Source organism: Trachemys scripta, chromosome 7 (genome assembly GCF_013100865.1).
Source record: "Trachemys scripta elegans isolate TJP31775 chromosome 7, CAS_Tse_1.0, whole genome shotgun sequence".
Classification (NCBI taxonomy): domain Eukaryota; kingdom Metazoa; phylum Chordata; order Testudines; family Emydidae; genus Trachemys; species Trachemys scripta.
Genome location: NC_048304.1, coordinates 41,238,015 through 41,264,705, shown reverse-complemented (window position 1 = coordinate 41,264,705; position 26,691 = coordinate 41,238,015). Strand labels below are relative to the sequence as shown.

Here is a 26,691-nt window from a genome sequence, read left to right as displayed (position 1 = left end):
TTGGGTGTACAGTATTTAAATACCCTGGTGTTAAGACAGCTCAGAGTGAAGGCTTTAGTGCTGTATTCTCTGGGACTCTCAAAATGTAGCCAAGTTTGAGGGGCGACTTGAATTAATTTCTGCCATCCCTGCACTCCTTTTTAGCAGGTGGATAGCAATTAAGATCTCCCTAAATAGCTCTTATGAAACTCGGCTTGCATGGAAGATTTTTTTTAAAGTGATATGCCTGCTGTGAATATTAATTGACATGAGAGAATTAAGCAGCTCCTTGTTGTATATTATCCAAAATGCTTCAGAGGTGGCTCATTAAGTGTGCGGTAAGAAAATGAACAGCTTGGGTTTATAAGGTGGTTTTATACTTAATGTTGCTTTCAGTTTTTAGTAGCAAAGCATACTGCTGGTTCCACTTTTGGGAAAAATAATGGAAGGAGGGGGCACAAGTGTTTTGCCCTCTGCTTGAATTACCTTTTACAAGAAGTTTTTACTGTTCTGATGACTAAGAATGAGTATACACGTTTATTTGCCTGATGTCAATGTGAAAACTACAGTTGTTTATTCATTAATAAGGAAAAGGAGTGTTCCAATAGTAAAAACAATATCTGTCTAATGGGCTTTTAATCTTGGTGTGGGAGGACATGTAGAGGTAGAACTTGAAGGTATATTCACCAACGGCAACATTCATCCTGATCCAGGAGATCTCCACTTGAATTCTACTTAATCATCACGTTGAGGATTTAAGTGATGACTACAGCTGTATGTACATCATTTGCCCTGGAGATAAACTTGACCCCAAATGTTGACAGCTGTCATAGAAAAGATAGGCTTATGCTAATAGTATAAGATACTGAAGAAAAGTATGCCAGTAATTTTTAAAAAAAATTACACTTCCCCCATCCAATGATTTTGTTAATTGACAATATTCGTAACTCTTAATAATTAAAAGTAGTTTGTCTTATTTGGGAAAAATTGTCTGTTCAGATGACACACATGCCATGACTTAACTGAACGCCTTTTTTTTTTTTTTTTAAAGGCATCCTGTAAAAGCAATGATGTCTTATGGATTAGCATAATTTCATTTTTGTGGCTTCACTGACGCAGGGAAGCTTGTACTTTTAAAATGTCTTGTAAAATTATGCTGATTTCTCTAGCATGTGATTTCATAAAAAAAAAATTTAAAGGCATCCAGGATATAGTATAAAAAAAAAAACTTTATGTAGCAAAAATGATGTGAGTTTTAGACTCTCTCAAAAAAGGCTGCTCAGTGAAAACATTTCCCTTCTGTGTACCATAACTCTCACTTACATGTACGACAGCCTTGGGGCTTGATTTCAGAGGTGCTGCCGTCATTTCCCGCTGACTTCGGTTGTAGGTACTCAGCATGTCTCAAAATCAGGAGCTTTGTATTGGAGGGATTTGGCCATTTTGTTACGGCCTTGGTAGTAGGACCTAACTTTTTAAATTCTGATTTGGGTTCTTGAGGGCTTCAGCATCTCCTAAAAACAGGAAAACTGGAGATGAATGCCTTTGGGGCTGTATTAACCTTTGCAAATGAGTTTTATGACTGCCTTGCTTTTTTAATTCAAAAAAAATGACTGTTAAGAATATTGTCCCTTAAGAATACTCTCTTCTTATAGATGTTGCTTTTGACAAAATAGATTAAATTTTAAACAGAGTTTGACAAACTTTATAACCTAATTGAATTCCTAATTAGTTTTTTAATGAGTTAACTTACCATTAATACATTTTTGAACAGGCATGGCTTTAAAGCTAGCAACTGTCTTCATTTTGAAAAATGAGCTAGTAATATCTTGAAAGAATGCATGAGCAAATGGAACAGTACTACTTCAAAGTTAAGTAGGAGCTCAGAGCTTTACAGAAAAGCTTCTCAATCTCCTATGACTGAAGTTGGTTGTCTACCCATTTTACAGCTAGGGAGGTGGAAGTACAGACATGTGACTTGCCAAATGTCTTGGAGCAAGTGTGGTAAAACTGGTAAACAAAACTCAAGAGCCCTGATCCCCAGTGCCAATAAGTCACGGTCCCTTACATAAGACTCTGCTCCATGAACTTTTCCCCTATGTTCCTATACAAGGTTAGAATTGCTGGAATTACAGTTCATGTTGTAACCTTGGTCAAATCACTTAATCTTGTTGCTTCAGTTTCCCCATTGTGACAAAGTTCCTCCTCTATCTTGATGGGTCCTGCACTTATTGGCGGATTTTCTTGCCTCAGAGATTCACCATGTGGGTTGGGGAACAGCCCAGAGACCTTCACCTCTGGAAAAACCCACAGTCCAGGTCAATTGGGAGGTTTGGGGGGAACCCAGGCCCGCCCTCTACTCCAGGTTCCAGCCCTGTGGACTGCAGCTGTCTATAGTGCCTCCTGTAACAGCTGCATGACAGCTACTTCCCCATGGCCTCCTCCAAACACCTTCCTTATTCTCACCACAGGACCTTCCTCCTGGTGTCTGATAATGCTTGTGCTCCTCAGTCCTCCAGCAGCACACCCTCTCACTCTCAGCTTCTTGCTCCCAGCTCCTCACACTAGCACCACAAACTGAAGTGAGCTTTTAAAACCCAGGTGCCCTGATTAGCCTGCCTTAATTGATTCCTCAACTGGTTTTAGCAGGTTCCTGATTACTCTAGTGCAGCCCCTTCTCTGGTCACTCAGGGAACAGAAAACTACTCATCTAGTGACCAGTATATTTGCCCTCTACCAGACTCCTGTACCCCACTGCTATGGGTCTGTCACACCATCTATAAAAGAGGGATAATACTTCCCTACCTCACACTGGAGTCGGAAGTCTGTGTAATTTATATTTGAGTTGATGAGGGCTGTAGAAAAGTGTGGAAATAAACAGAAGAGATATGCTGAGTCAGCTGTCGCATGTACATTTCAGTTTTTAAAAGGTCTCCCTTTCTCACCCTCTCACCTACTGGTAGTACTGTGATTAAGTTTGGCCAAAGAGTCCCCACGTGACTAGTTATCAAAAACTCTACCTTCAGGCATGACCCACCAACTTCCAGATCAGGCATTCTTTGTATCTAAAGTAAAAGCCCCATCATAGGGGGGAAAGGAAGAATGATGGAAGGGGAGACAGACAGATGCAAAAGACAATAAGTAACTTCATTTTATTTTTAAAACCATCCTAACCTATTACATTTCCCCACCTGCAGGAGGCTTGATTGCACAAAGCATTAGATCAGGGGTCAGCATTGTTTTCAAAGAGGGGAAAAAAATATGACCAATCGAAGTGGTGGCCAGCACGACCCTGTGGCCCGTGGCCACATTGACCGGGAAGGGTAAACCGTGGCCGTTGGGAGCTGCAGGAGGCCGTGCAAAATGTCTCGCAGCCCACCAGTGGATCACCCTGATGGGCTGCGTGCCGAAGGTTGCCGACCCCTGCATTAGATAATGGGAAATTCTGAGAGAAGACTGGTCAGCTAGTTCTTACCTTTTCTCCATCTTGTCCCCAACTAGAAGCAAGGTCCCAAAGTCATATTTTTTTCTCTGAAAACAGTCCCATTGTCTATTAAATCTAGAGCAAAAATCTATATTGATAATTTCGCAACATTAAAAGCAGAAAGTCAGAACATGTTAAGGTTCTAACAATAATTGCTTTTCATACTTATAATGCATACCTGATATTTTTGATAATTAGTGATTAAGTTGAATATAAACTTAATTACTGTAATAATCAAACATACTATGGACCAGATCACTAGCTCGTACAAATGTAGTCTGGGCTAACTTGCACTAGCTGAGGATCTGGCCTCCTGAATGTAATAGTATATTACTGTAGCTATATAATGATTTTGTACTTTTTGGCTTGTGAATTTTGCAAATTCACTTGTTGCAAATGTAACTTTCAGTGTCAATTTGATGTTTAATACTTGAAAAGATAGAAGTTTGTTTTTATGGATGAGAAAGCTAACTTGTTTTAACCCTTTTATTTAACTTGAAGGTTTTACTACACCTCTTTCAACTTCTAGCAATAAAATTAATTCCGTAAGTCCCTTTTTTTGCTGTCTATCAGTGAAGCTTTAGTTAAGAATAACAAATGGATATTTTTCCCCATGTAAGCTGTTTAATTTTAAATGTGAAAGTTATATTTCTTTTATTTGGCATAAGTAGAGACTTTTTTAACCAAACACTGTAACTTCCTACTTTTTCTAATATGATAATAGAATTGTCATTTTGTGTCTATATGACCGAATATATCTTGTGGTTCATGTAATCTAAATGCCAATTAAGTTTCCTTTAAGGCATCCACAATTGCCTAAGCATATAGCAAAGTCCAACACTAGATGGTAGCATTTACTGGGGAGAATGCAAACTTCCTTCTGTCATCTAGGCTGGGATGTAAAAGAAAACAACTGCAAAAGTAACTCATTGTATTGTGTTGTTTTAGCACAATGTAAGTGAGAGTGCATTATCACTGGTAAAAATCAGATTTAGTGTAGATTAGAGTAATTTAAGGTCTTTTCTAGCAATCCTGACATGCACCTGGATTCTGATTCAATATATCTGCTATTCCTGCTCAAGGACTCTAGAGCAGAGATTACCAATTGTGACAATCTGTGGCAAATGTTCTTTCTCCCTAATGAAGTGGCCACAAAAAAAATTCCATGTCACTTGCCAATTAAGGGATTATTTGAAATAAAGACTTCAGATTTGGAAGACTAATTGACTAACCTACTTTTAACACGAAGTCTTTAGAGAATTTACTAAATTATCAGTAAATACATTATGTTGAATGTCTGTCCTTCTATAAGTCTTTAAAATATTAATGTATATTTGTTAAAACAGGCTAATTAATTTGTACTCCATTGTAACATACTTTTGCATGCAAAAGTCAAAACATTTTAAAGAAAATGGTGTGGAAAGAGTAGAGTGAAGGCTTTATTTCAGTAAGTGAAAGGGTGCATTTGAAAATGCAAAATTTTCAGCATCATTGGCCAGATTAGGGTAAGAGTAATTAGCATAGTGTCTGCATCGTGCAAAGTAAAAATCTTTGAGGCTTGCTTGTGTGTGCACTTTATATAAAATGAGTCGGTTCTCAAACTTTTTCTTTCTGAGGCCCCCCTAATATGCTATAAAAACTCCATGGCCCACCTGTGCCGCCACAACTGGTTTTCTGCATATAAAGGCTAGGGCCGGCGTTAGGGGGTAGAAAGCAGGGCAATTGCCTGAGTCCCCACACCACAGAGGACCCCACAAAGCTAAATTGCTCAGGCTTCAACTTCAGCCCCAGATGGCAGAGCTCAGAGCCCCGGGCTTCAGCTCTGCACAACGGGGCTTTGGCTTTCTGCCCTGGGCTCCAGTGAGTCAAACACTGGCCCCTGCTTGGTGGACCTGCTGAAACCTGCTTGTGGCCCCCCAGACTCCTGGTTGAGAACTGCTGCTCTAAAGTGTTTGTTGCTACGAAAAACAGGGTAGGATACAAAAAAGGCTGAAAATACTAATAACTTCAAAAATTAGTAGGGCATATATGGAAAGAATACAGTTTCCTTTTACTGAGGTGACCGTAACTCTTTGTGTAGGGTAGATGGCATGAGGACTATTGTAATAAACTTCCATGAGTTGGAGGGGAGAGATTCTTTTCTTGAAAATTCTGCATGTCTTTGCAAACTGTTGATTTTTCTTTTTTGTCTCTATTAATCCCCTCGCTAGCTGGTTAAATTAGGCCTATGATATAGAATTGGAGCTAATTAGTATCAGAATGGCATGAGAATTCACTTACTTTTCTCCTTGAATTAAAACAATTAAAAATTAATTTGAGGCACATTGAGAGTTGGTTATTGTAGGATAAATTAACATAAAGGAGATTTTAGATTCTAGAGTGTTTGAGGTCTAGATGCCTGTTTAAAAAGGCAGTGACCGTAAATGTTATACTAAGTTCAAACTATTTTTTCAACCAAAATGTGTTTAGATTTTGAAGAAAAGTTGGTGTTTGAAATTGAGGGACTAGTGCCATTTATTAGATTCTACTTACCCCTCCATTAATACAGCTTATTTGTGATGTGCAGCAACCACATTAGTTTCTGGTTTTATGATTTGCTTAAAGAGAGAATTCCCATTATGCCAAAGGGCAGATTAGTTTTGGGCCCCAGATAAGATTAAACAAATGGACATTTGAGACCTAAGCTAGGATTTGTGCTTGTAGAAGAGGAAGAAAACTAGTGCAGTAGCTTACTCCTCCATCATACAATCTTTCTTATTCTAGTTAAGGTAATTCTCTTTTTTCCCGTCTAACTCTTAAAATAGTGGATGGTTAAATATTTGGCTGCTGCACTAAATTTCAGGATGTTAAAAATGTATGTCTTAAAATAGCTCATAGCCCAAGGAACTTCTTTTAATCATTAGAAATTTATCAAGTGAAACTTGATTAACTATAGCTAAGTTACTGTGGCTTTCAGAAGAATGTAGTGAATAAAAAATAGTTGATGGATGAAAAAGAATTAGTATATATTAAATATTTAATGTACTTAAAGCTATATAATCAGACATATAATTTCATCTAACAGTTAAAGTTGTTTTAGTGGTAAAGTAAGTGACATTTCTGCTATAGCAGTATTTGACAGTACTATTTACTTAAATATTTACACTGTTGTCTTCAGCAATACATAGAAGAAATAGCGATGAGACAGTAGTCCTATATCTCGTGCTGGGAGGAAGAAATGGGGAAAGGTGTAGCAACTCATTTAGTGCTGCAGTGCACGTATGAGCTCTGGAGTAGAATGAGTTTAAATCAATATTTAGAATTACAGTATGAGCACTGTAGAAACATTTCAAAGTAGGCTTGTGAAAAAGGAACAGCTGTCTGTCTTTCCTGTCAATCATTTTTATTTTATCATTATGTACTTCTTTATAGTTTTTACCCCTGCCCATCAATTTTGAAAATAAAAAACATGTTGCATTAGAAAGTACCAGAACTGATTCTAACCAGTATTAGTCTTCAGAATGTTTCTGAGTGGGGATGCAAATTCTGACCAGATCAGCAACAATGAGTTAATTATTTCTGTTAATATATAATTCAGGGCTGGAACCACTCTCTGCTCTTCTTCCCATCCTACACATAAGGTCACACAGGCTTAGACACCTTATATCTTAGACACTGCAGTATTTAGACTTGGAGGACAGGGAAAACAATTTTCCTGTAGAACTCAGCTGACAAAGATCCTGTTTGAAGGACTTTATATCCCATTGGCCCTCATGGCTTGCTTTTTGCCAGTTTAAATTTTGGCATTAGATTCTTAACTTGGGAAAAGGATGGGTCAGACAAAGAAAAATGATAGTTCACAGTGAAAGACTGAGGGAGAGTAAATCTGGTTTCCATAGAACCTTCTTGCAGAAGCCTGAATTAAAATTTCACTGAAGAAAAGCCTACTCATGTAATTTATAAGGTTTTACATCACTGGCAATGCTGGGGCCTTAAAACTTTTACAGGTTTTTATGTTCCTGGGGGAATTGTCTGAGAATGGGAACAGTTAACTAATGATTGCATAGTAACATTGTTAATTATTCTGATAGGTTGCTACATGTCTGCCTCAGAGAATGAGATCAATTAACCATCAACAGCAACATTAACAAATTTTTTTTTTTTTACAAAAGCTATTTTCTTTAACTTAAAAAGAAACAATTTTCAGTAACATAATACTAATGTTTAAGTGTTTTTTTTTCTCAAGAAGTTAAATTTTTCTAGGCAGGCTGCTACATTTCTGCCTCAGGGACAGAGCCTTCCTCCTGCATAACAAAAAGACCTACCCTCCTCCACGCCCCTCGAGCCACAATATCAAGGGAGAAAGACAGCCAACAAGCGCGAGAGACACTGTCTCCACCCCCTGATGGTGATCAACGTCTCACCTGCAGGCACGCATGCCCAGTCTCCCTCCTGCTGCAGTGATTTGCATCTCTGAAGCTGCTCCAGGAATGCTGGAACAGACGCCCTTCTGGGGAAGAGAGACGTGTCCCCCTGCAGATTTATTTTGTGTTTTTCTGCGTGGGTGGCACAGAAGAATGCAGTCCATATTTTTGGCGGGGGAGGGGGATGGAAGAGCAGAGATGAGGTCTCCAGAAAGGGAATGGGTATCTTGGACAGATAGTCTTGATCTTTCTTCAGGAACTACAGGAAGAACATTGAGTATCTTCTTTCCCTTTTGTGATTGGAAGAGCATTATGTGTGGCCAACAGGCTGGGAAATTAAGCTTTGGAAAATTAACTCAAGGACTGTTGCTATTCCCTGCAGCATAATAAACAAATATTTGTATAGATATTATTTGGAATAGTTAGTATTCAGTTTACCATTCTTGTAAAAGTTCTAAATAGAAGGTGCTCCTGATATTTTCTAATGTGCAGAAAAGCCAGATGTGTCAGACTGAAAAATCAGTAGCTATTTCTGTTGAAACAAAACAAAGGGACAGAGCGCCACCTGGCAGAACGATTAGCTGATTGGTAAGATGGTTGTTAGGATTTGGCATTTGACCAGTCCACAAATAATTAGTCGATTGATCAGTCACATATTGTCCTTGTTAAAAATGGTCAAATATTTAAAGCATTATTTTATTAGAATAATAGCAACAGTAACAAAAAAACAAGGGTCACTGATTAAATTAATAGGCAGCAGGTTTAATGCAAACAAGGCAATACTTTTTCACACGATGTACAATTAACCTGTGGAAACTCATGGCCCTGGAATGTTGTGATGGCCAAAAGTATGACTGGTTCAAAAAAGGACTAGTTAAGTTCATGGAGCCTAGGTTCATCAATGGCTATTAGCCAAGACGGTCAGGTCTGTAACCCCATACTTGGGGTACCCCTAAACCTCTGACTGCAAGAATCCAGGAAGGGCAGACATGGGTTGGTCTCTCCATAATTACCCTGTTCTGTACACTCCCCTTGAAACTCTGGTACTGGCCGTTGTAAGAGACAGGAGACTGGGCTACATGGATCATTGGTCCGACCCAGTATAGCAGTTCTTATGTTCTTATTATACCAATTGATGACCCTCATGTTATAAATCCAACAGAGCAACATACCATTGCTATTAGTGAGCCCCATCTGTAGCACATGACATGATCTCTAGTGTTGCACTAAAGGCTAGCATCGGGCTCAGACAATTTCTCTAGAAAAAGGAAGTATGGCTTTATAGCTCAAGGGGAGAGAGAATTCAAATGTTTAAACTTTCCCGGTTATTGTACACATTAAGGGAAAGAAATTATTTATATATACATTTTGAGGAGGCTAAGAGAAAACTCTTAAGCATTTTAATGTCCCGGGGGATTGTACCAACCTCTGGCTATTTTAAATAGGACTAAGAATTTAAGCTAATCACAGTGTCTAAGAACTTCTTAAAAAAGGGCAATTAGTTTCTGTAAGAGCAGTGTAAAGAGAAGTTTTCCACATTGTTGGTCTGATAGTCACATGCTAATGTTTGTAATACAGTTTCCACTTGTGATTGGAGAGATGGTCTCTGAAGGTCAGCATGAAGAGTGTTACAGTAACAAGTTTCAACTCTAAAAGAATCCGTGAAGCCTGAATATTCTTAATTTCGGTGCAAGAAAGCTTAACTGTTCGATTTCTTTAAGCTATTTCAGCCATAATTACTTGATGTTGGTAGTTACACAGAGCTTATACTCTTAGCACAAACAAAAAATGATAGCGTAGTGGAAGATAACTTTTGAAGTTAAAAAGGTCAGAAAAAATTAGCAAAAAGTTACATCATTTAGTTATCTGTCTCAAGTATTTTTGATGTCTGATGCTTCCTTAGTTGGCTGAAGAAGCTTTCTGGCCTAGTAGTAATCACATCCATTGAGATTTCCAATGCACCTGTATCCGCATAAATGAAACTGTTTAAAGAGCCAGTACCTTCAGCAGGCTGCAGAAGAGGTTTTAAGTGCTGCTGTTGTAGGATCTGGCTTATGGACCAGACTGCCTATACTCCAAGAAATGCTGGATGAATTTTGGGGTGGGAAGGGAAAGTGACTGGAAGAGGCAAGCAATGAATGGCTTAGACTGTTTTTCCCCTCAATATGTTGAAGGTGAAGAGAAAACCACTAGGTCTTTTTTGCAGGTAATGATAAAAGAGATTCAACATCATATATATTTAAGGCCAGATCGGACTCTTGTGATCATGTAGTTTGACCTCCTACCTAACACAAACAATAGAACCTCACCCAGTAATTTCTGTATCAAGTCCGTAACTTCTGTTAGAACTATAGAATGTCTTTTAGAAAAACATCCAGTCTTGATGTTGATACGTCAAGTGATGGAGAATCCATCACATCACCAGATAAATTGTACCAATGGTTAATTACCTTCACTGTTTAAATAACACAATTTTTTTTAGTCTAGGTTTTTCTGGTTTTGGCTCCCTATATTTGGATCTTATTATGCCTTTTTCTGCTAGATCAAAGTGCAGTCTATTATCTGAAATCTCTTCCCAGTGTAGGTACTTGTAGATGATGATTGTCACTTTTTAACTTGTTGGATAAACTAAATGAAATTTCTTGAGTCTCTCACTATAATGCATGTTTTCCAGATCTGGTATCGTTTTTGAAGCTCTTTTCTGAACCTATCCACTTTTTCAATGTCCTGCTTGAAGTGTGGACACCAGAACTGACTACGGTAGTCCAGTAATGATTTCATCAATACCATATAGAGAAGAAATATCAACTCCCTATTCCTCCTAATTGATTTTCCTTTGCTTATACATCCAAGGAATGCATTAGTCCTCTTAGCTACGGGATTGCACTGGGACCTCATATTAAATTAGTTGTCTACAGTGACCCCTTAATTCTTTGTGTGATTATATTTGAGGAGAAATTCCCCCTTCTTTTGTGATCTATGTCCTTTGTTTTTAGACCTTGCATTTGATTGTGTTAAAATACAGGTTGTTCAAATGAGCCCACCTTACCAAACAATCCAAGGGTGGTCTGTATCCATCACTCTTTACCACTCCACTAATTTCTTTGTCATCTTCCAGTAATTATCTTGGGGGTTTTTTTTTTGGTGACTGAAAAACATACTGAATAGTATTGTGTCAATAACTGATCCTTCTGAGACCCCACTAGAAACACCTACACTGGATGAGCATTACCTGTTTACAGTTACTCTGAGATCTATCTGTCAGGTGTTTTTAATCTATTTAATATGGGCTCCATCAGAGTTTATATTGGGGAGGGGGGAGGATAATTCAGATTTTATGGCAATGTGAGGGCAAAGTCAGATACCTTACACAAATCCATTATTTTAACAGAGTTACCTTTTTTTAACCAGACATTTGATCTAATCAAAAAACATTATCAAGTTTGTGTGTTTTACAAGACCTATCTTCCATAAAACCATGTTGATTGGCATTAATTATGCTACTGTCCTTTAATTCTTTATGGCTTGCCCACTAAGTTCTCTCACCTGTGGTTCTTCAGTTTGGGAATCTGTGATCCGTGGTATACAATGATCAGGCAGCCTTCTTAAAACAAGAATTGTTGGGTTAATAGTAGGAACAAAGCATTAGAGACTCTCAACAGGTCCCTATATCTGTCTGGTTCCCCATAACAGCTACTGCCCCTTTCTCTTTAAACCCTGCTATAGTTCTTTTGTTCTTCTGGTCAAAACCAGTCCAGTAGGCTCAGTAGGAGGTCTAGCCAGAATCCATAGGGTCAATAGTTCTGTATGTTAACAGCTGAGGAGTGGCTTAGCTTGAGTTGTGTTCCTTCTTACCTGTTTTTCAAGACAGACCCTTGCTGAGAGAAACCAATATAATCATATAGAAAATACCCCAATAACAAGGTCAATATACAGTATCATAATTTATCACAAGATGGCTCCCAGTCAGTCAACCTGATACACATTTAAAGAATTCCTTCTTATTGTCCTTAACCCTGCTGGCCGTAGGTTTTTTAATTGTTACTTTTAGCTTCCATTATCAATTGTCAGAATTTCCTAACTGTTGATTTGTACTAGTTGCGATCAGCTTCTTTGTTTTTCCATTTGTTAATTAATTTTTTTTATTGTTGCTTTCATCTCACCATTTAACCGAGATGGCTTTTTAACCAGTGAAGCCTTCTTTAGTGTTTGTGGAAATATTTTTTGGAATCTAGCAAAGCATATTTAGACAGATACACCCTCAGATATTATGGTGATGAGTACTATAGAAAGTCCCAACATGGTTGCTTGAAGGATGCCTCTGGAAGAGTTTCTGCTTGAATCACTGGCTGGATAGGCGGGTAAGAATTAGGAAATTCACAATACTGCTCGATTGCATACATCTGCATTATACCTGGCTATTATATTTGGACCATATTTGTATCACCAAACTGATCAATGTTCATACTCTTTGGCAAATTACTCATTTTGAATTGAGTTGAATTTCATTAAATATTTTTTGAGACTCATAAGTATTGCAACTTGAATTTCATTAGTTTTATGTTAATGTTTTGCTTTTCTTTAATTAGTAGACTTCAGAGTTAGCATTTTTCCATACCATTTTGCATACTTGCATGCAAGTACTTTTTTGAGGCATGGCTACTTCAAATCTTAGAAAAATCAGTAAATAAAATGTTCCTATGGATAAGTCAGGCTCTTTTTACCCACTTTCAGTTTTAAATAGTTGGGTGGGGCTTGGGGAGTGGAGTTACGGGAATATTAACACTGGTGCTATGAGGGGTGTAGGTAAAGTCAGTGAGGATAAATAATTCTAAAGCACCTAAGTCCCATTGACACTTTACAACTTAAGACTTAGTCTATGATCACATGGGTGCTTTTGACATTTTAAATCTCTGAAGTCTTTTTGAAAGTCAAAAATAATTCTGGATATTTTTCCCTTAAATTTTGTACACTCTTATTTGTGTATCTGTGACATTGGCTTAAAGCAATATATCACCAGCTCTCAGTAATGCTTATAAGCCTATGGCAATACGGGGTCTGAAAATGTTGTAGTGCCTTGATGTTCAGTGAAACTTCAAAAAAAAATGCATTGACTTCCTAAGGAATATGCATAATGAATTTTAAGTTCCAGGGCTGCTTCCTACAACCCACCACTTCTTTTATGTGCTGTGACTTTTAAAATGTTTCTTTAGGCATGAAAGTAATATGCTGTTGACCTCAAAAGTTATCACTTTTTCTAGTACATTGTATAGTCACTGAATTGAATTAAACACAGTTATGTCTTAAAATTCTCTTCAGCTGTAACTACATGTGTATAAGCTGTAAAGCCGCAAATGAATTATGTAAGTGAATCCCATAATCCCAAAAAAGTTCTCCCTAAGCCTGAAAGGTTGTCTTTATATCAAGATTTAGCTTGCAACTCTTTTTATTTTTGTATAAGTGCTTCTATCAGGTACAAATAATTCTTTTTTAAAAGGTTTTTTTTTTTTTTACTAAAGAACTGGAAAATGCACAAGTTCTACTTTGAGTGATAGTATATGCCCATTTCTAGTGTAGGTGCGCACCCACCTACAGCAGAATGGATGTGTGCAACACAGCTCAAAGAACAACCGTTACAAGAAGGTAACTAACTGAGGTTTGGGTTTGTTTAGTTTTTTAACAAATACAGCAGGCTGTGGCTTGTGACTATGTAGAGAATGTGAATAACCAATTATTAACCAAACGATCAGATTAATTAGCCTTGATGGGGTATAATCCTCAGCATTATCTTTGATCTTCAAGATATTTCATATGGTCAGATCTCATAGTTAAACGTCTCTCAAAGCCCATTTAGCTAGTAATGAAGTCTTCAAAGAGTGTTGCCATTGACTATATATATATATATATATATATATATATATATTTTTTTTAATTTGAGATCCATGAACAGTTTTACCAAGAATAGGGCAAGAGCCATGACCTTGTGGGAGAGTGAGAGGATCTGGAACTTTGTTTATTCTCAAGGATCCATGCTCTGGAATAGTCTCTAACTCATGCAGTATTGATAGAAGTGATATCCATGGAGCAAAGGCTGGTGATAGGTGCTAAACAGTGGCCCACAGTGCCAACTTAGCCTAGTCAACTGAACTTTTAACTATTGTTGTCTTATAACCCCGTTATAAGATTTTCATGCATTAGCCAGAAACGGGTGGGTGGGTGGATGTCTGCAATATCAGAATCCTCAGTTAATGTCAAAAAAGATTGTTTCTTTAAGAACTGTTTTTGTAAGATAGTGATCATGTGAATTTTTCTAAATCTTTATCTCAACTTTTAGTAGTAATTTTCTAAAGAAAGGTATCCCAGTGAAGTGTGAACATCATTATTACCTTTTGTATGGGTATAATATGCATCCATGGGCACATTGTAGATATTTGTCTAATCTAACACAGATGTTGATTGAATTACTTTGAGAATGAACAATAAAACATAATATTCTTGCACTTGCATAGCACATTTGAGGATCTGTAGGAGTCAGAAGAAGCAATACTATTATTTTTTTCTCCAAAGGTCATACAAGTAATAAATGCAATTCCTAGCAAATGGCCAACACAGTAACCTGAAACTATACCAATTAATGCAAATATCAGAAAGTAAATCAATTTTGTTGTGATATGGAGGTATGAATGTAATGTCTGCCTATCAGATGACTGAAAGGTTTCATTTGTAGATAATAATGTAATTGCTTTTAACTTTCGTAACAGGGTTCCTGACTTTGTGAGAGAGAAACGTTTTGGAAACTGGCTGAAAGATGCACGTGACTGGGCTATTTCCAGGAACCGATACTGGGGAACACCTATCCCTTTGTGGGTCAGCAGTGATTTTGAAGAGGTACGTAAGAAAACAAAAATCTCCAGTTATTGACAGAAGAAATCCTGCTATATTACTTTGGTTTGCTTAATTTCCTAGAGCACAGAACGGTCTTAGTGCTTTGCAGTTTGAAGTACTCCGCTAATAGTTCTTAAAACTGCTATGCGAGTAAAGGACAAAAAGTAGTGCTTTTTTCTTCATCTCTCTAATGTAAAATTTCAGATGTATTTTTCTTTTGTTTTTTATGTTTTAAATTAAGCTCTATCCTGGAAGAATCTACACTCAGGAGAACTAGTGAAACTATAACATCATAAAATAAAACTGAGAAGAGAAGGATTTTTTTTTTAGTCACTATTTTTCAGCTCTTGATTTTAATTTTTAACACTCAAGAAAAAGTCTGTGTATAACTGGTAGATACAAACTGCCTGAAATTTTCTCTTGCAAGTTAAGCCTACATTAGCAGAAAAGCTGATATATAAATATATGGTATTGGACTGGGTGAGTTGTAAGGTGTCTCAGCATTAGTAGCATGAAGTAAATGTACAAAACTATATACCAAGGTACTTGGGCAGTGCCCAAGTTCCTGGTTTCATAAAACACCCAGATGTTCAATTTTTTTAAAGGTAAAATACTGCTACTCTAGGGATCAGCTTGATTAGTCAATTCTGATAACACAATTAGATGGAAAAAGAAAACAAGTGAAGTTGTCAGGATGCCCATATAAGCCTGAATGGTGGTGATAGCATTCTGAAGCTTCTTATCCTTTCTACCCCCCTTACTAATAAGGAGGTAACACATATTATCACTCTGGGCTGAAGCAGGATAACAGAAAAAATATATGTGGTAAAAAGTAACTTTTATGCCTCACACCCTTTCCCTGTTCTTATGTTTAAAAACATTTCTACTGCCCAACAGAGCAAGATCAAATTATTTCTTCCTTGACCCACTGTTTACTTTTATAAACAAAAAGGTGTGTTTTCCATAAAAATTTACACAACTATTGCTGTATTGTCCAAATATGTTGGCAGTCTCTGCTGTCTTACTGTACTATAAAAACTTAAATTTGAGAAGCTACCGTTTATATTAACCCATCTTGCTTTCCTGCTTAGAGCTGCTTCAGGCTCCTGTTATGGTGTTTTGCTGATTTTGACATGATCTTCCTAAGGCCACCGATGAGACGGGTTTCATCAAATGAGGAGAGGTTTTGTACAGCAGGGAGATGGTGGAGATTCTTAGGCTAAGTGAATCCTGACCTGCATCCAACAGCTGTATATTATCCTTCCCTTGCAGTATTATGTCCTTCATGACCCTTGGAAAAACTAGGACACAGATTCTCAAACTGATCCCTGGACTATTTGTTGGTGGTCCATGGAGAGTTGATAGGTTGCTTTATGCTAACAATGTTTCCCTGAAGCAGATGTTGTACTGCATTAAGATGGCTAAAAATAAAACAAACATTTTCTTATATTACTCTTCCTTGGAAGCAATTGCTGTAATTCTCTGAGTGCCCACCTGTGGATTAAAATCCACTTCCATGACTGACAGTTTTGTACCTAATGGGTACAGAATGGCCAAGTCAAAATGAAAATACTCTGTACTGACTAGTAAGGGTTTTAGTACTAGTAAAGGTTCAGTACTGTATCATGCTAAAATATTTCAAGTTTGGTCCTGCAGCTGAAAAAGACTGGACAAAAGACTACAGTATCCATATTGGCCTCTGGTAATGCTCCTTACAATCTCTGTCCCTCTTTTACTGATGAAATTTTTACAATTCCTTTTCTAATTTGGAAGATTGAGTTTAGTGTCCATGCAGTTTAGTGAAAATAGCCTCCAGGAATCAGACATTGGGGAAGAAATGGTCTAATGCATACAGACATCTTGCATTTCTCCTGAGGCTGCATGTACCCACCGGCTAGAAAGCAAGTGTTGAGGTTTGGTAATCTGGTATGGCCACTGGGCCACAGTAAAATCCAAACGGAGTGTGCCTATGTTCACTCATATTTTATATGAAAGGGGATGTTGTTTAAAAATTAATATAAAAGGTTAACATTGAAACACTCAAACTTTTTAATTTTACTGTGGTCCAGTAGCCATACCAGACTACTGAACCTCAACAATGTGCCCTTCAAAAAGGAACACTTAATGCGTGCAATTATATTGTTCATGTTAAAATCAGAAAAAAATTGTGGATTTATTATTTAATATATAGAAAGGTTACTAATTGCAAGTTAAGTGAAAAATAGTACAAATCAATATCTAGTCTCCCACAGTTTTATTTTAGCTGCACTAAGTTTTGGTATAATTATAAGGTAGTAGAAACACATAGTGGAAGGTGAGATTTGAAACTTATGTTTTTTATTACTCTGTGAAAATCATTGATTTGAGAGCTTAAACCTACAAGTTTCTGAAGAAAGGACTAAGCAGAAAAGCACCCATTTCAACTAGATGTAAAATCTTTTAACGCTGCATGATCAGGTTCATAAAGCAGGAAGATAAAATGTTTAAGTTCTAAAGAACTGGCATACAGTTTAATTGAAGTTGCTCAATATTTAGTGAAGATGTGGTTCAGATGCTTTAATGTGGCTTGGAGCTCCTGTCACTCAACTAAGGCATTTGACCAACTAGTTTTATTGCCAGTAGTCTTGTATAACAGCACTAACCACAGGAAATCCCTGGCTATGCTGTTTTTAGTCTGTGAAGAAATCTTTTCTATGTCCCGTGCCCAGTCTGTTTTGTTTCCACTTGTCCAGTTCAGGGCCGGCTCCAGCTTTTTTGTCGCTCCAAGCAGCAAAGTGTGTGTGTGTGTGGGGGGGGAGTCGATCAGCAGCACTTCGGCGGCAGCTCAATCACGCCGCTTCATTCTTCGGTGGTAATTCGGCAGCGAGTCCTTAGCTCCCTCTCTTCCTCGGACATGCTGCCCCTTTCCATTGGCCGCCCCAAGCACCTGCTTCCTTGGCTGGTGCCTGGAGCCGGTCCTGGTCCAGTTGCTGCTAGTCTGCCACCTCTAGCTCATCTTGTCAAGTGTTCCTCATATAAATCATTCCCTGTAAGTTTCTTTTAAAGCTCCTAGGTGGTTTGCTTGGTACTGATAGGCAGGTGGGAATCTTCTGTTCTCTCTTCTCATAACACAAGGACAAGGGAAACTGGCCCACCATTAAATGTAATTGCCAATCCGGGTTCCCCACTTTTGTCTACCCTGTGAATCTGTTCTAGCTGCATCAGTTCCATGGAAGGTTCTCCTGGAGGTTTGGTTGTGCAGATGTGAGTTTTCTTCTGGGTACAGGATGCTTTAAGGACACACATTTTTCTTCCTTGATAGATTACTCTGATTTTCACTTTAAATAAGATATGTCTCACTTAACTCTTTCCAGGACCCAAAAATCCCAATTGAGCCAGATGGTAAATTATGCCCTCATGGTAGTCCTAGCAATTTAGTATAGTCAAACTCTTTCATGAGCATGAATTGACAGCTCTTGGGATGGAAACAATGGTTGGTAACTCAGATCAATTTTAAGATGGATGGAGACCATGTATTAAAGGAGGCTTGAAAACTTCTGAAAATCCGCCTGCCTTGACTGTCAGAAGTCATTTTGGTGGTGGGGGGATTGCCTCTTCCTTGGTCACCTCTAAGCTGGTCAAAACACTTTTTGAGTCACTTCCTTTTCATCTGCTATACCTCGAACAAATGTAATGTGGAGTGTCCAACTTCTGCTGAAGCAAACGTTGGTAGAAGGATTGAGGCAGCTCCAGTCCATGGATAGGTATGTTAAAAAGCCCCTTTGCTGCTCTTTTATATGGAGTCAAAACGCTACTTGTACATTGAAATACCAGCCTCTAAAAGCACTAATAAATAGGGAGCATTTTATCTAGACACATAGTTTAAAAGTCTGATAAAATGCTAATTGTTGCTAATCTGAAGTGCTAAATCCCATTTTTCTTAGACATGTGAAAGGGATGTTGTCAACTCTCAGGCAAGGACAGAGAATGTCCCTATAGCCTGGTAGTTAGTGCACTCACTTAGGATGTTGGAGACCCAAGTTCAAGTTCCTGCTCCAGTGACTAAGCATTTATACACAGTGTAACAGCTTCAATAGGAGAGACTGCGAGAGACCTGCTCCAGAATATCCCATAGCCCAGTCATTAGTGCATTCTCCTGCAGTGTAGGAAATATAAATTCAAATTTCTGCTCCACATCAGGAAGAGGGGGGAATTGAACCTGGGTCTCCCACATCCCAGATGGGTGAACCACTGGGCTAAAGGTGATCACTTACACATTTTTAACTCTACTTTCATATAGTAAATATCGGGTGTTGTGGAAAGTTTGACTTAGAAGCTGTCATCACCCAAAAAAGTTTGGGAAATACTGATTTAGAACATGAGTGTCACTTCTGGATCTTAGCTAGTTCCCATCTAACCATTTTGCTAATGGTTCCAGTTTAAATGGTTAATGACATTATGCAGCAGTTCATGTTTGTAGGTAAAGACTATTTTGACTCCCTTGGAAAGCAGCATTTTCTAGTGGTCAGAGCAGGAGACTAAGCATCAGCATATCTGGGTTCTGTGCCAAATTTTACCACTGCTCATCTCTGTGATTAGGCAAATTATTTAACCTCTTTGGCCTCTTTTTCTAAATATAAAATGAGATAATCAGGTTTGTAAAGTGATTCAAGATCTTTGGATGGAAGGCGTTGTTGAAGTGCTAAGTATTGTGTGTTTTATATAAATAATATATATTGGGTTTTGGATTTAAATAATTTTTTCCCAAAGTGAAAACAACTATAAAATGTTGCAGGGTTTCCGTGTAAAAGGGTAAATTTAACTTATAGTTTATAGGTCTGTATTGTACTTGAAAGTGATACATAATAGCACAGTATTATGGAATATCTCTTAAAATATCCATTCAATTGGTTCTAAAGTATTTTACTATCTTTTAACAGGTGGTTTGCATTGGGTCAGTGGCAGAACTGGAAGAGCTGTCAGGAGTGAAAGTCACTGATCTCCACAGAGAAAGGTCAGTCACTGAGAACATATACCAGCATGAACTGCTCCTATAGTTAATTAGCAACTGTTAGGGAGTAGCACGCAGAAATGTTAGTTATTATTGTCTTAAACCTGAATAATCATTTAGATTTTAGGAGCATATGGAGGAAACTAGAATGGCTTTATGTATACTGTATTAAGTATACAAATGTTTCTTTCTTGGAAATTAATAGGCAGCAGGTTTAAAACAAACATATCAGGAAGTGCTTCTTCACAATAACGCACAGTCAACTCTTGGAACTTGTAGCCGGGGATGTGATGAAGGCCAAAAGAATAACTCGGTTCTAAAAAGCATTAGATAAATTAATGGAGCTCAGGTCCATCAATGGCTATTAGCCAAGAGGGTTAGGGATGCAACCCCATGATCTGGCTGTCCCTAAACCTCTGACTGCTGAATCTGGGACTGGGTTAAAGGATGGATAACTCTATAAATTGTCCTGTTCTGTTTATTCCCTCTGAAGCATCTGACACCAGCTGTTGTCAGAAGACAGGATACTGGGCTAGATGGACCACATGTTTGGCCTAGTATGGTCATTGTTATATTCTTATGGAACTTCAATTTGAGATTGATACAAAATGTACAAAGCCATTTTAAACTCTAAAATTTTTTATATGAAATCTTGGCCTGTTGGAAATCACGGTGAAACTGAGTTGTTGTTGTTTTTGTTCTCTGTCTAATGCATAACCATAATATGGATTAAGTTCTATTATATCAAAGTTCTTAGTATTTGGATTAGCGTTTGTCCGTCTTTTTCTCTTACAGCATTGATCATCTAACCATCCCTTCACGCTGTGGAAAAGGAATGTTGCACCGTGTTTCTGAAGTCTTCGATTGTTGGTTTGAGAGTGGGAGCATGCCTTACGCACAAGTCCATTATCCATTTGAGAACAGAAAAGAATTTGAAGATGCCTTTCCTGCTGACTTCATTGCTGAAGGCATTGACCAAACCAGAGGATGGTAATATACTCTGTTCAAGATTTTAGAGAGAGAGAGAGAGAGAGTGTATTTAACATATGAACCATCCCTAAGTGATGTGCAAACTACACCTCTACCCCGATATAACACTGTCCTTGGGAGCCAAAAAATCTTACCACGTTATAGGTGAAACTGCGTTATATCAAACTTGCTTTGATCCACCGGAGTGCGCAGCCCCCCCCCCCGGAGCACTGCTTTACCACGTTATATCCGAATTTGTGTTGTATCGGGTCGCGTTATATCGGGGTAGAGGTGTATAAGCATACAGCTTTCACTAAAATGCAGCTACGTCAGTGGTGGGAGGGAAGTAGTCAGCAAATACCAGGGCAATCTCTTATTCTTTCTGAGACTTGCCATTGGATATTCTCATTGAGAAATTTGCCACAAAGTAAACTGCGCAGAATTCAGTTTATTTACCATAAAAGGAGGAAAGACTGAGTTTACTGAGCTGAGACAAAAACTTTTTCTGGGGATGGTAGGTATTTCATACCTGATGAGTAAGCCAGTAAACCCCATGCCCTAGATGGTTCTGTGTTAGTTTGGGAAAGGGCCAAAAGTGTAACTAAGTCAACCTTTATGTGACTAGTAGGAGACACTCCTTTTCAAAAATATAAACGTCTAGACTTAAATTTGCTTCCACAATGTTGTGAACTGCTCCATTTACTGATATTTCCGTGGCCAAACAAACCTTTCCTGATGTAAAGCTAAATTTTTCTCTAATCTCAGGTTTGTCCCTGGTAATTTCTTATGTATAATATTTAGTTTTTGGTCTTTTTGTCCCATTTAGGAATGTCTGTTATAATTATGTGTCCTTGAAGTCTTAGTTTTGAGGTTGACTATGCTTAGTTTTACAAACCTTTCTTAACTAGACTTTCCTTCCATCGTCCCAAATTAGCATAGTTCACTATATTGAAGTGGTACTTGCACAGTAAACAGATCTGTTACGTTTCTAAGTCAGTCAGGACTAAGTGAGCTAAATTCAGCATTATTTTGTATATAATAGACTTGTTTATTCAATTCCAGTCATTTGTATTTTTGCAAATCTCTGAGATTAGAGAAAATGAATTAGGTTTAATTTCTAAAAGGTAGTGGAACAGGTATCATTGAGGGCATGATATGAATACAGAAAAGTTGCATAGGTATAAATGAAGGCCTAATTTAACCTTGCAATACTTTATTTCTGGTGGTGATGCGTGAGATGGAAAGAACCAAACTTGATTGCCAAATTCCAGGTTTTGCTTTGAAGGCTGGCAATTAAAAAAAACAACACCTATTTTATTTGCCAATTGAGTATACTTAACACAAAATCACTGAGACCAGAACCTTCACAGAAATTTGGTTCCTTTGCAGAGTAGAACTGTACTTTGAACTCTGTTCAAAGCAGTGGATAGTATTTTAAATGGATCCTCACCAAAACTTTATACACCGTCAACACTCTTTTCAACATTACTACCCCATATTTGCAGTCTCACACTATATGTAAAATTCTATTAATTATTTATTACAATTCTGAAGTATTCTTCTTCATTAGTCCTTTCTAATTTTGTTCCGTTAACCCTAAAATTACTTTTACTATTTTGTTCCTTACTACATTAAACTCCATTTGCCACCTGCTCGCCCACCTGATAAGATCTTACTTCAGTTTGTATTTCCCATGCATATATATTGTGTTATTATTCACTGTACACTATCAGAATGATTATTAATAAAGAATATTTAATACAGTGAATCCCAACATTGAAGAGAATTGATCCCTTGTTACTTTGAGACACAACTTCCTACAGGTCCTGATTATTCTTCGCACACTATTCCTCAAGTAATTTTGTAGACATTGTTACTAAGCACTGATCCCAGATTCCCTAATTTAATTTATTAGTTTTTATGCAATACTGTATTTCGTAAAAGTCCTAGAAATAGATCATATATATATGGAATATACATTTATTTTAAAACAAGGGTTTCTGTATTAAGTGTCAGTTTAAGAAAGGGACCTGGGAATCATTGTAGAGAGCTCAATGGAAATCTCTGTCCAACATGCAGCTGTGATCAAAAAAAGCTAACATGTTAACACTCCTATGGAATGAGATGCAGCATGGACAATATTCTAACACTTTTATATAAATCATTGGTGCGGCCTCACCTGTCATAGTATATGCAGTACTAGTCGCCCCATCTCAAAAAGGATATTGCAAACCTAAATGTAGTTCTGAGAAGAGCAATGAGAATGATCAAAGGCCTGGAAAAACTCTCATAAAGACGGATGAAAAAGCCTGGGATTGTTTACTTCAGAAAGGAGACAAATGAGAGGGAACATGATAGAAGTAGATAAAACAATGAATATAGAGAAGATAGATTGGGAGGTTCTGTTCCCTGCCTCATAATACAAGAACAAGGGGACAGTCAATTAAATTAAAAAGTGCGGAAATTAAAAACTGACAAAAGGAAATACTTTTTCACACAGTGTGTAACTTAGCTGTGGACTTCATTGCCACAAAAGTGGTTGAGGCCAAGAATTTTACAAGATTTTAAAAAGGGATGTGGTATCAATATGGATATCAAAAGTGTCCTAATTAATGACAAAATATCTGGAAGAGGAATTAAGCCTTGTGCTTCAGATTTTAGGCCAATCTGACTATTAGAGAACAGGATGAAACCAATGTGGGGAGCAGATTATTCCACATATGCTTACTTTAGGGTTCTTAGGCCATCCTTTTAAATATCTGGCTGTTGCCACTGCTGGAGATAGAATACTGGATGAGGTTGACCACTAGTCTGATCCAGTAGGACAGTTCCTGAAATAAAATCTGGTAGTATCACTGAAGAACATTGGTACACTTTTACACAGGAAGAATTTTTATATTGTCAGTGTAATAATCTAAATGTGAGGCCACTATAATTTACAAACCTATTTTAAATTAGCACACTTCCTAGTTTCTCTTCTATTTTTTTTTTTAAAAACACTACCACAGTATGATTAGTGTTCATGAAAGTTGGTAAATATGCAGCACCAAACACTAAGTTTTGCCATCTGAGCAGCACCTTTACAAGCTTTCTCATATTAAAGGGTGTAGAGCCTGATCTGGAGAGAGCATTTTTTGGAGGGAGACTTGGGGGGAGTTTATGAGTGGTCTGTCTCCAGACTGAGTCTGTCTTTGTCAATCTCAAAAGAGAGGCCACCTGTAATGCCAATTGTGATTTGATTTTTGTGATATGGACGTAGATCCATTGGGTATTGGACTGAGCCTGCCAATTCACTTTATATTCTGTAGGCTACATAACTGCTGCCAGATGTGGAGATTTTCAAACTGTATACGCCTGGGTAGATTGCTTCATGGGGTTAGTTTTTATTAACAGCAGCATAAAGTTCACCTCAAGCCTTCTCTCCAGGCTTGGTTTACTCTTAAGGTTCCGCCCTCAGAACCACTGAGCTGCATCTTAGATCCTACTCCCTTGAGAGCTGCTGTCACCTTCCTTCTATTTAGGAGGCTATTAAGCCAATTGCTTCAGAAAGTCATGAGAACCCACAAACATTTCCCAAGATGATGATCTGCTAACAAGGTGGTGTTTTTCAAATAGGCAGTGCTAGCCTGTTACCTTCCCAATAAAGCTATTAATTTTCAGACAGAAAAATGAATTAAGATTAGGATTGTTCCTCTGGAATGATGGTGACATCAGACTGTACTAGACAGTTGCTAGATTTCATCCTCATTATAAAGCTGGATTACACTGAGGCCATGTCTACTCTAGGGGCTAGATTGATGCAGTGGTGTCGATTTAGCAGGTCTGGTGAAGACATTCTAAGTTGGTAGGAGAGCGCTCTCCTGTTGACATCTGTATTCCATGTCCCTGAGAGGTGGAAGCTATGTCAACAGGAGTTACCTTGACCTCAGTTACGTAACTGAACTAGCGTAATTTAGATCAACTTACCTCTTTAATGTAGACCAGCCCTTAGTTAACTTTTCCCCAATATCTTCATTATACTTGTGAAAGATTGAGATTCTGGGAAATGCCAATGAATATATCCTTCTCTAGTTATGACGTGCTAAAATGGCAACACTGCTAAATGGCCAATGGTCCAGTCAACTCTGAAATATTGATGCTTTAAATAGACTGTATTTGCAAAACCTTGTAAAACTGTTAGAACGTAGATATCTTTAAAATTGTGATTTCTCAGTCACAAGCAAACAGTTATTTCAGGCAGAATGCTGCCCTTTGTCATTTAACATTCTTTTTTCTTTGAGCATTGGTAACTCTACTTAATGTATTAGACATGGAAGCGTCTTTCTCAGTTTGGCTAATATTTAAAACAGCACATTTTGTACGACAGTCTTGGCCCTACCTGTAGGTCCTCATACCAGAATTAACTGCTTAACCAGGCCTTTAAATTCTGACAGAGGTTTGTTAGTGTTGGGGTAATATGGGACTTTACCCCAACCCCACCCAACTTGTACATGTTTATACAGAATGTTTTACCAGTGTTGGCTGTCTGTTGGCTGTTATGAAAGGCATGTTTTTAATTGGTTTATAGATGTGCATATCAAAAGCATCTTATAAATGTAAAACTTAAAACCACCAAGTAGTGTCTATAAAGCAAATCAAACCACAGAATGATCATGAATAGGAATATGTAGATGATATTTTGAAATGACAACAGTGGTTGTCATTAAAATCATAACATTTACTACTGCAAGCAATTAGTATTAGCACTATATTCCCAACACTATACACCAGGCATGTTTCAATTAATTCCAGATACACTGTCCAGTATGATTGTGGGTATTCTTCTCTTCAGCTTTTTAAGAAACTGAACTATCTAACTTAATGTCTCTGGAGAAGTTTCTTCAATCACTAAAAAATTTCTGCATGTGCCACCTCAAAGTGCGTAACCCTCATGTACCAGTCTCCTATAAAAAAAAAAAAAAAAAAAAACAACCAAAAAAACATTGAAGCTCCTTCTAGTCAAAGTCAGTTTTTGCTTTTAAAATAGAAATGCCTTACAGGCCTGGTCTACGGTGTGTGTGTGTGGGGATTGATCTAAGTTACGCAACTTCAACTAGGTACTTAGATCTACCTACCACAGTGTTTTCACTGCGGTAGGCCGACTGCTGACACTCGCCTGTCAACTCTGCCTATGCGTCTCACTCTGCTGGAGTACCAGCGTCGACAGGAGAGCGTTCGGTGGTTGATTTATCGCGTCTTCACTAGACACAATAAATCGACCCCCGCCCCCCCGGATCGATCGATCGCTCCGGAGGTAAGGGTAGACATGCCCACACTGTTGTTGTCATTCCATGACAATTGCTGTTGTTGGGATCAGTTTGTTGTTTGTTTTGCATGTATATTTACATGCCATAACCCATTACTGTTTTGTCAGTTGGGTATTCATACCAGCTGAGGGAAGAATCAGCTAGTATGCAGTCTCTTTAGTTTTGATTTGCCTTGGTCATATGGGCAAAAGCTCAGGATTGAGGTTTTTTTTTCTTTTGAAGACTAAAGATGAGGGAGGAAAAAAGGGTGGGGGTGGGATGTAAGGAGGAGGGTAGAGAATTATGGACAAGGAGTAAAGAATGGGAAAGTAGCTTAAAATGGCAAAGATTTGTATTTTACTTTTTGTGTATGTGTGAATGTTTGATAAAGGTTTGTAAGTTACATTGTAATTTGGTTGGTTATGAGGTTTTACAGCCTAGAGGGGTGTGCGCCCTGAGATGATAATGTGAGTTGAAAGCCTCTCTAGGGAATAAGAATCACAGCTTTCATCTAAGCCGTTTTATAAATGCAATAATGCACCCAAGCAACGTTTACCAAGTCTTGGATATTCAAGTGCCACAGATGTGTTTTCAATTCTATGCAGCTTTTTGAGATCTAGCCACTTCAGAGGATACAAATGAACCTTTCTTTCAGCAGAGTATTTCTTCTCTAAATCTTATGCTAATAAACAGTTT

General features: G+C 37.9%; 1 protein-coding gene across 1 annotated transcript in view; it reads left to right on the top strand.

Annotated features, from left to right (window-relative positions):
• The window catches only part of IARS1 (isoleucyl-tRNA synthetase 1), a gene marked incomplete in the record, with an annotated part of 218,933 nt that overhangs the window by 96,149 nt on the left and 96,093 nt on the right, over nt 1–26,691 (top strand). Inside the window, 3 exon segments of the mRNA XM_034777462.1 lie at nt 14,628–14,754; nt 19,671–19,744; nt 20,537–20,731. Of these exon segments, the coding sequence (XP_034633353.1) occupies nt 14,628–14,754; nt 19,671–19,744; nt 20,537–20,731 (396 nt within the window).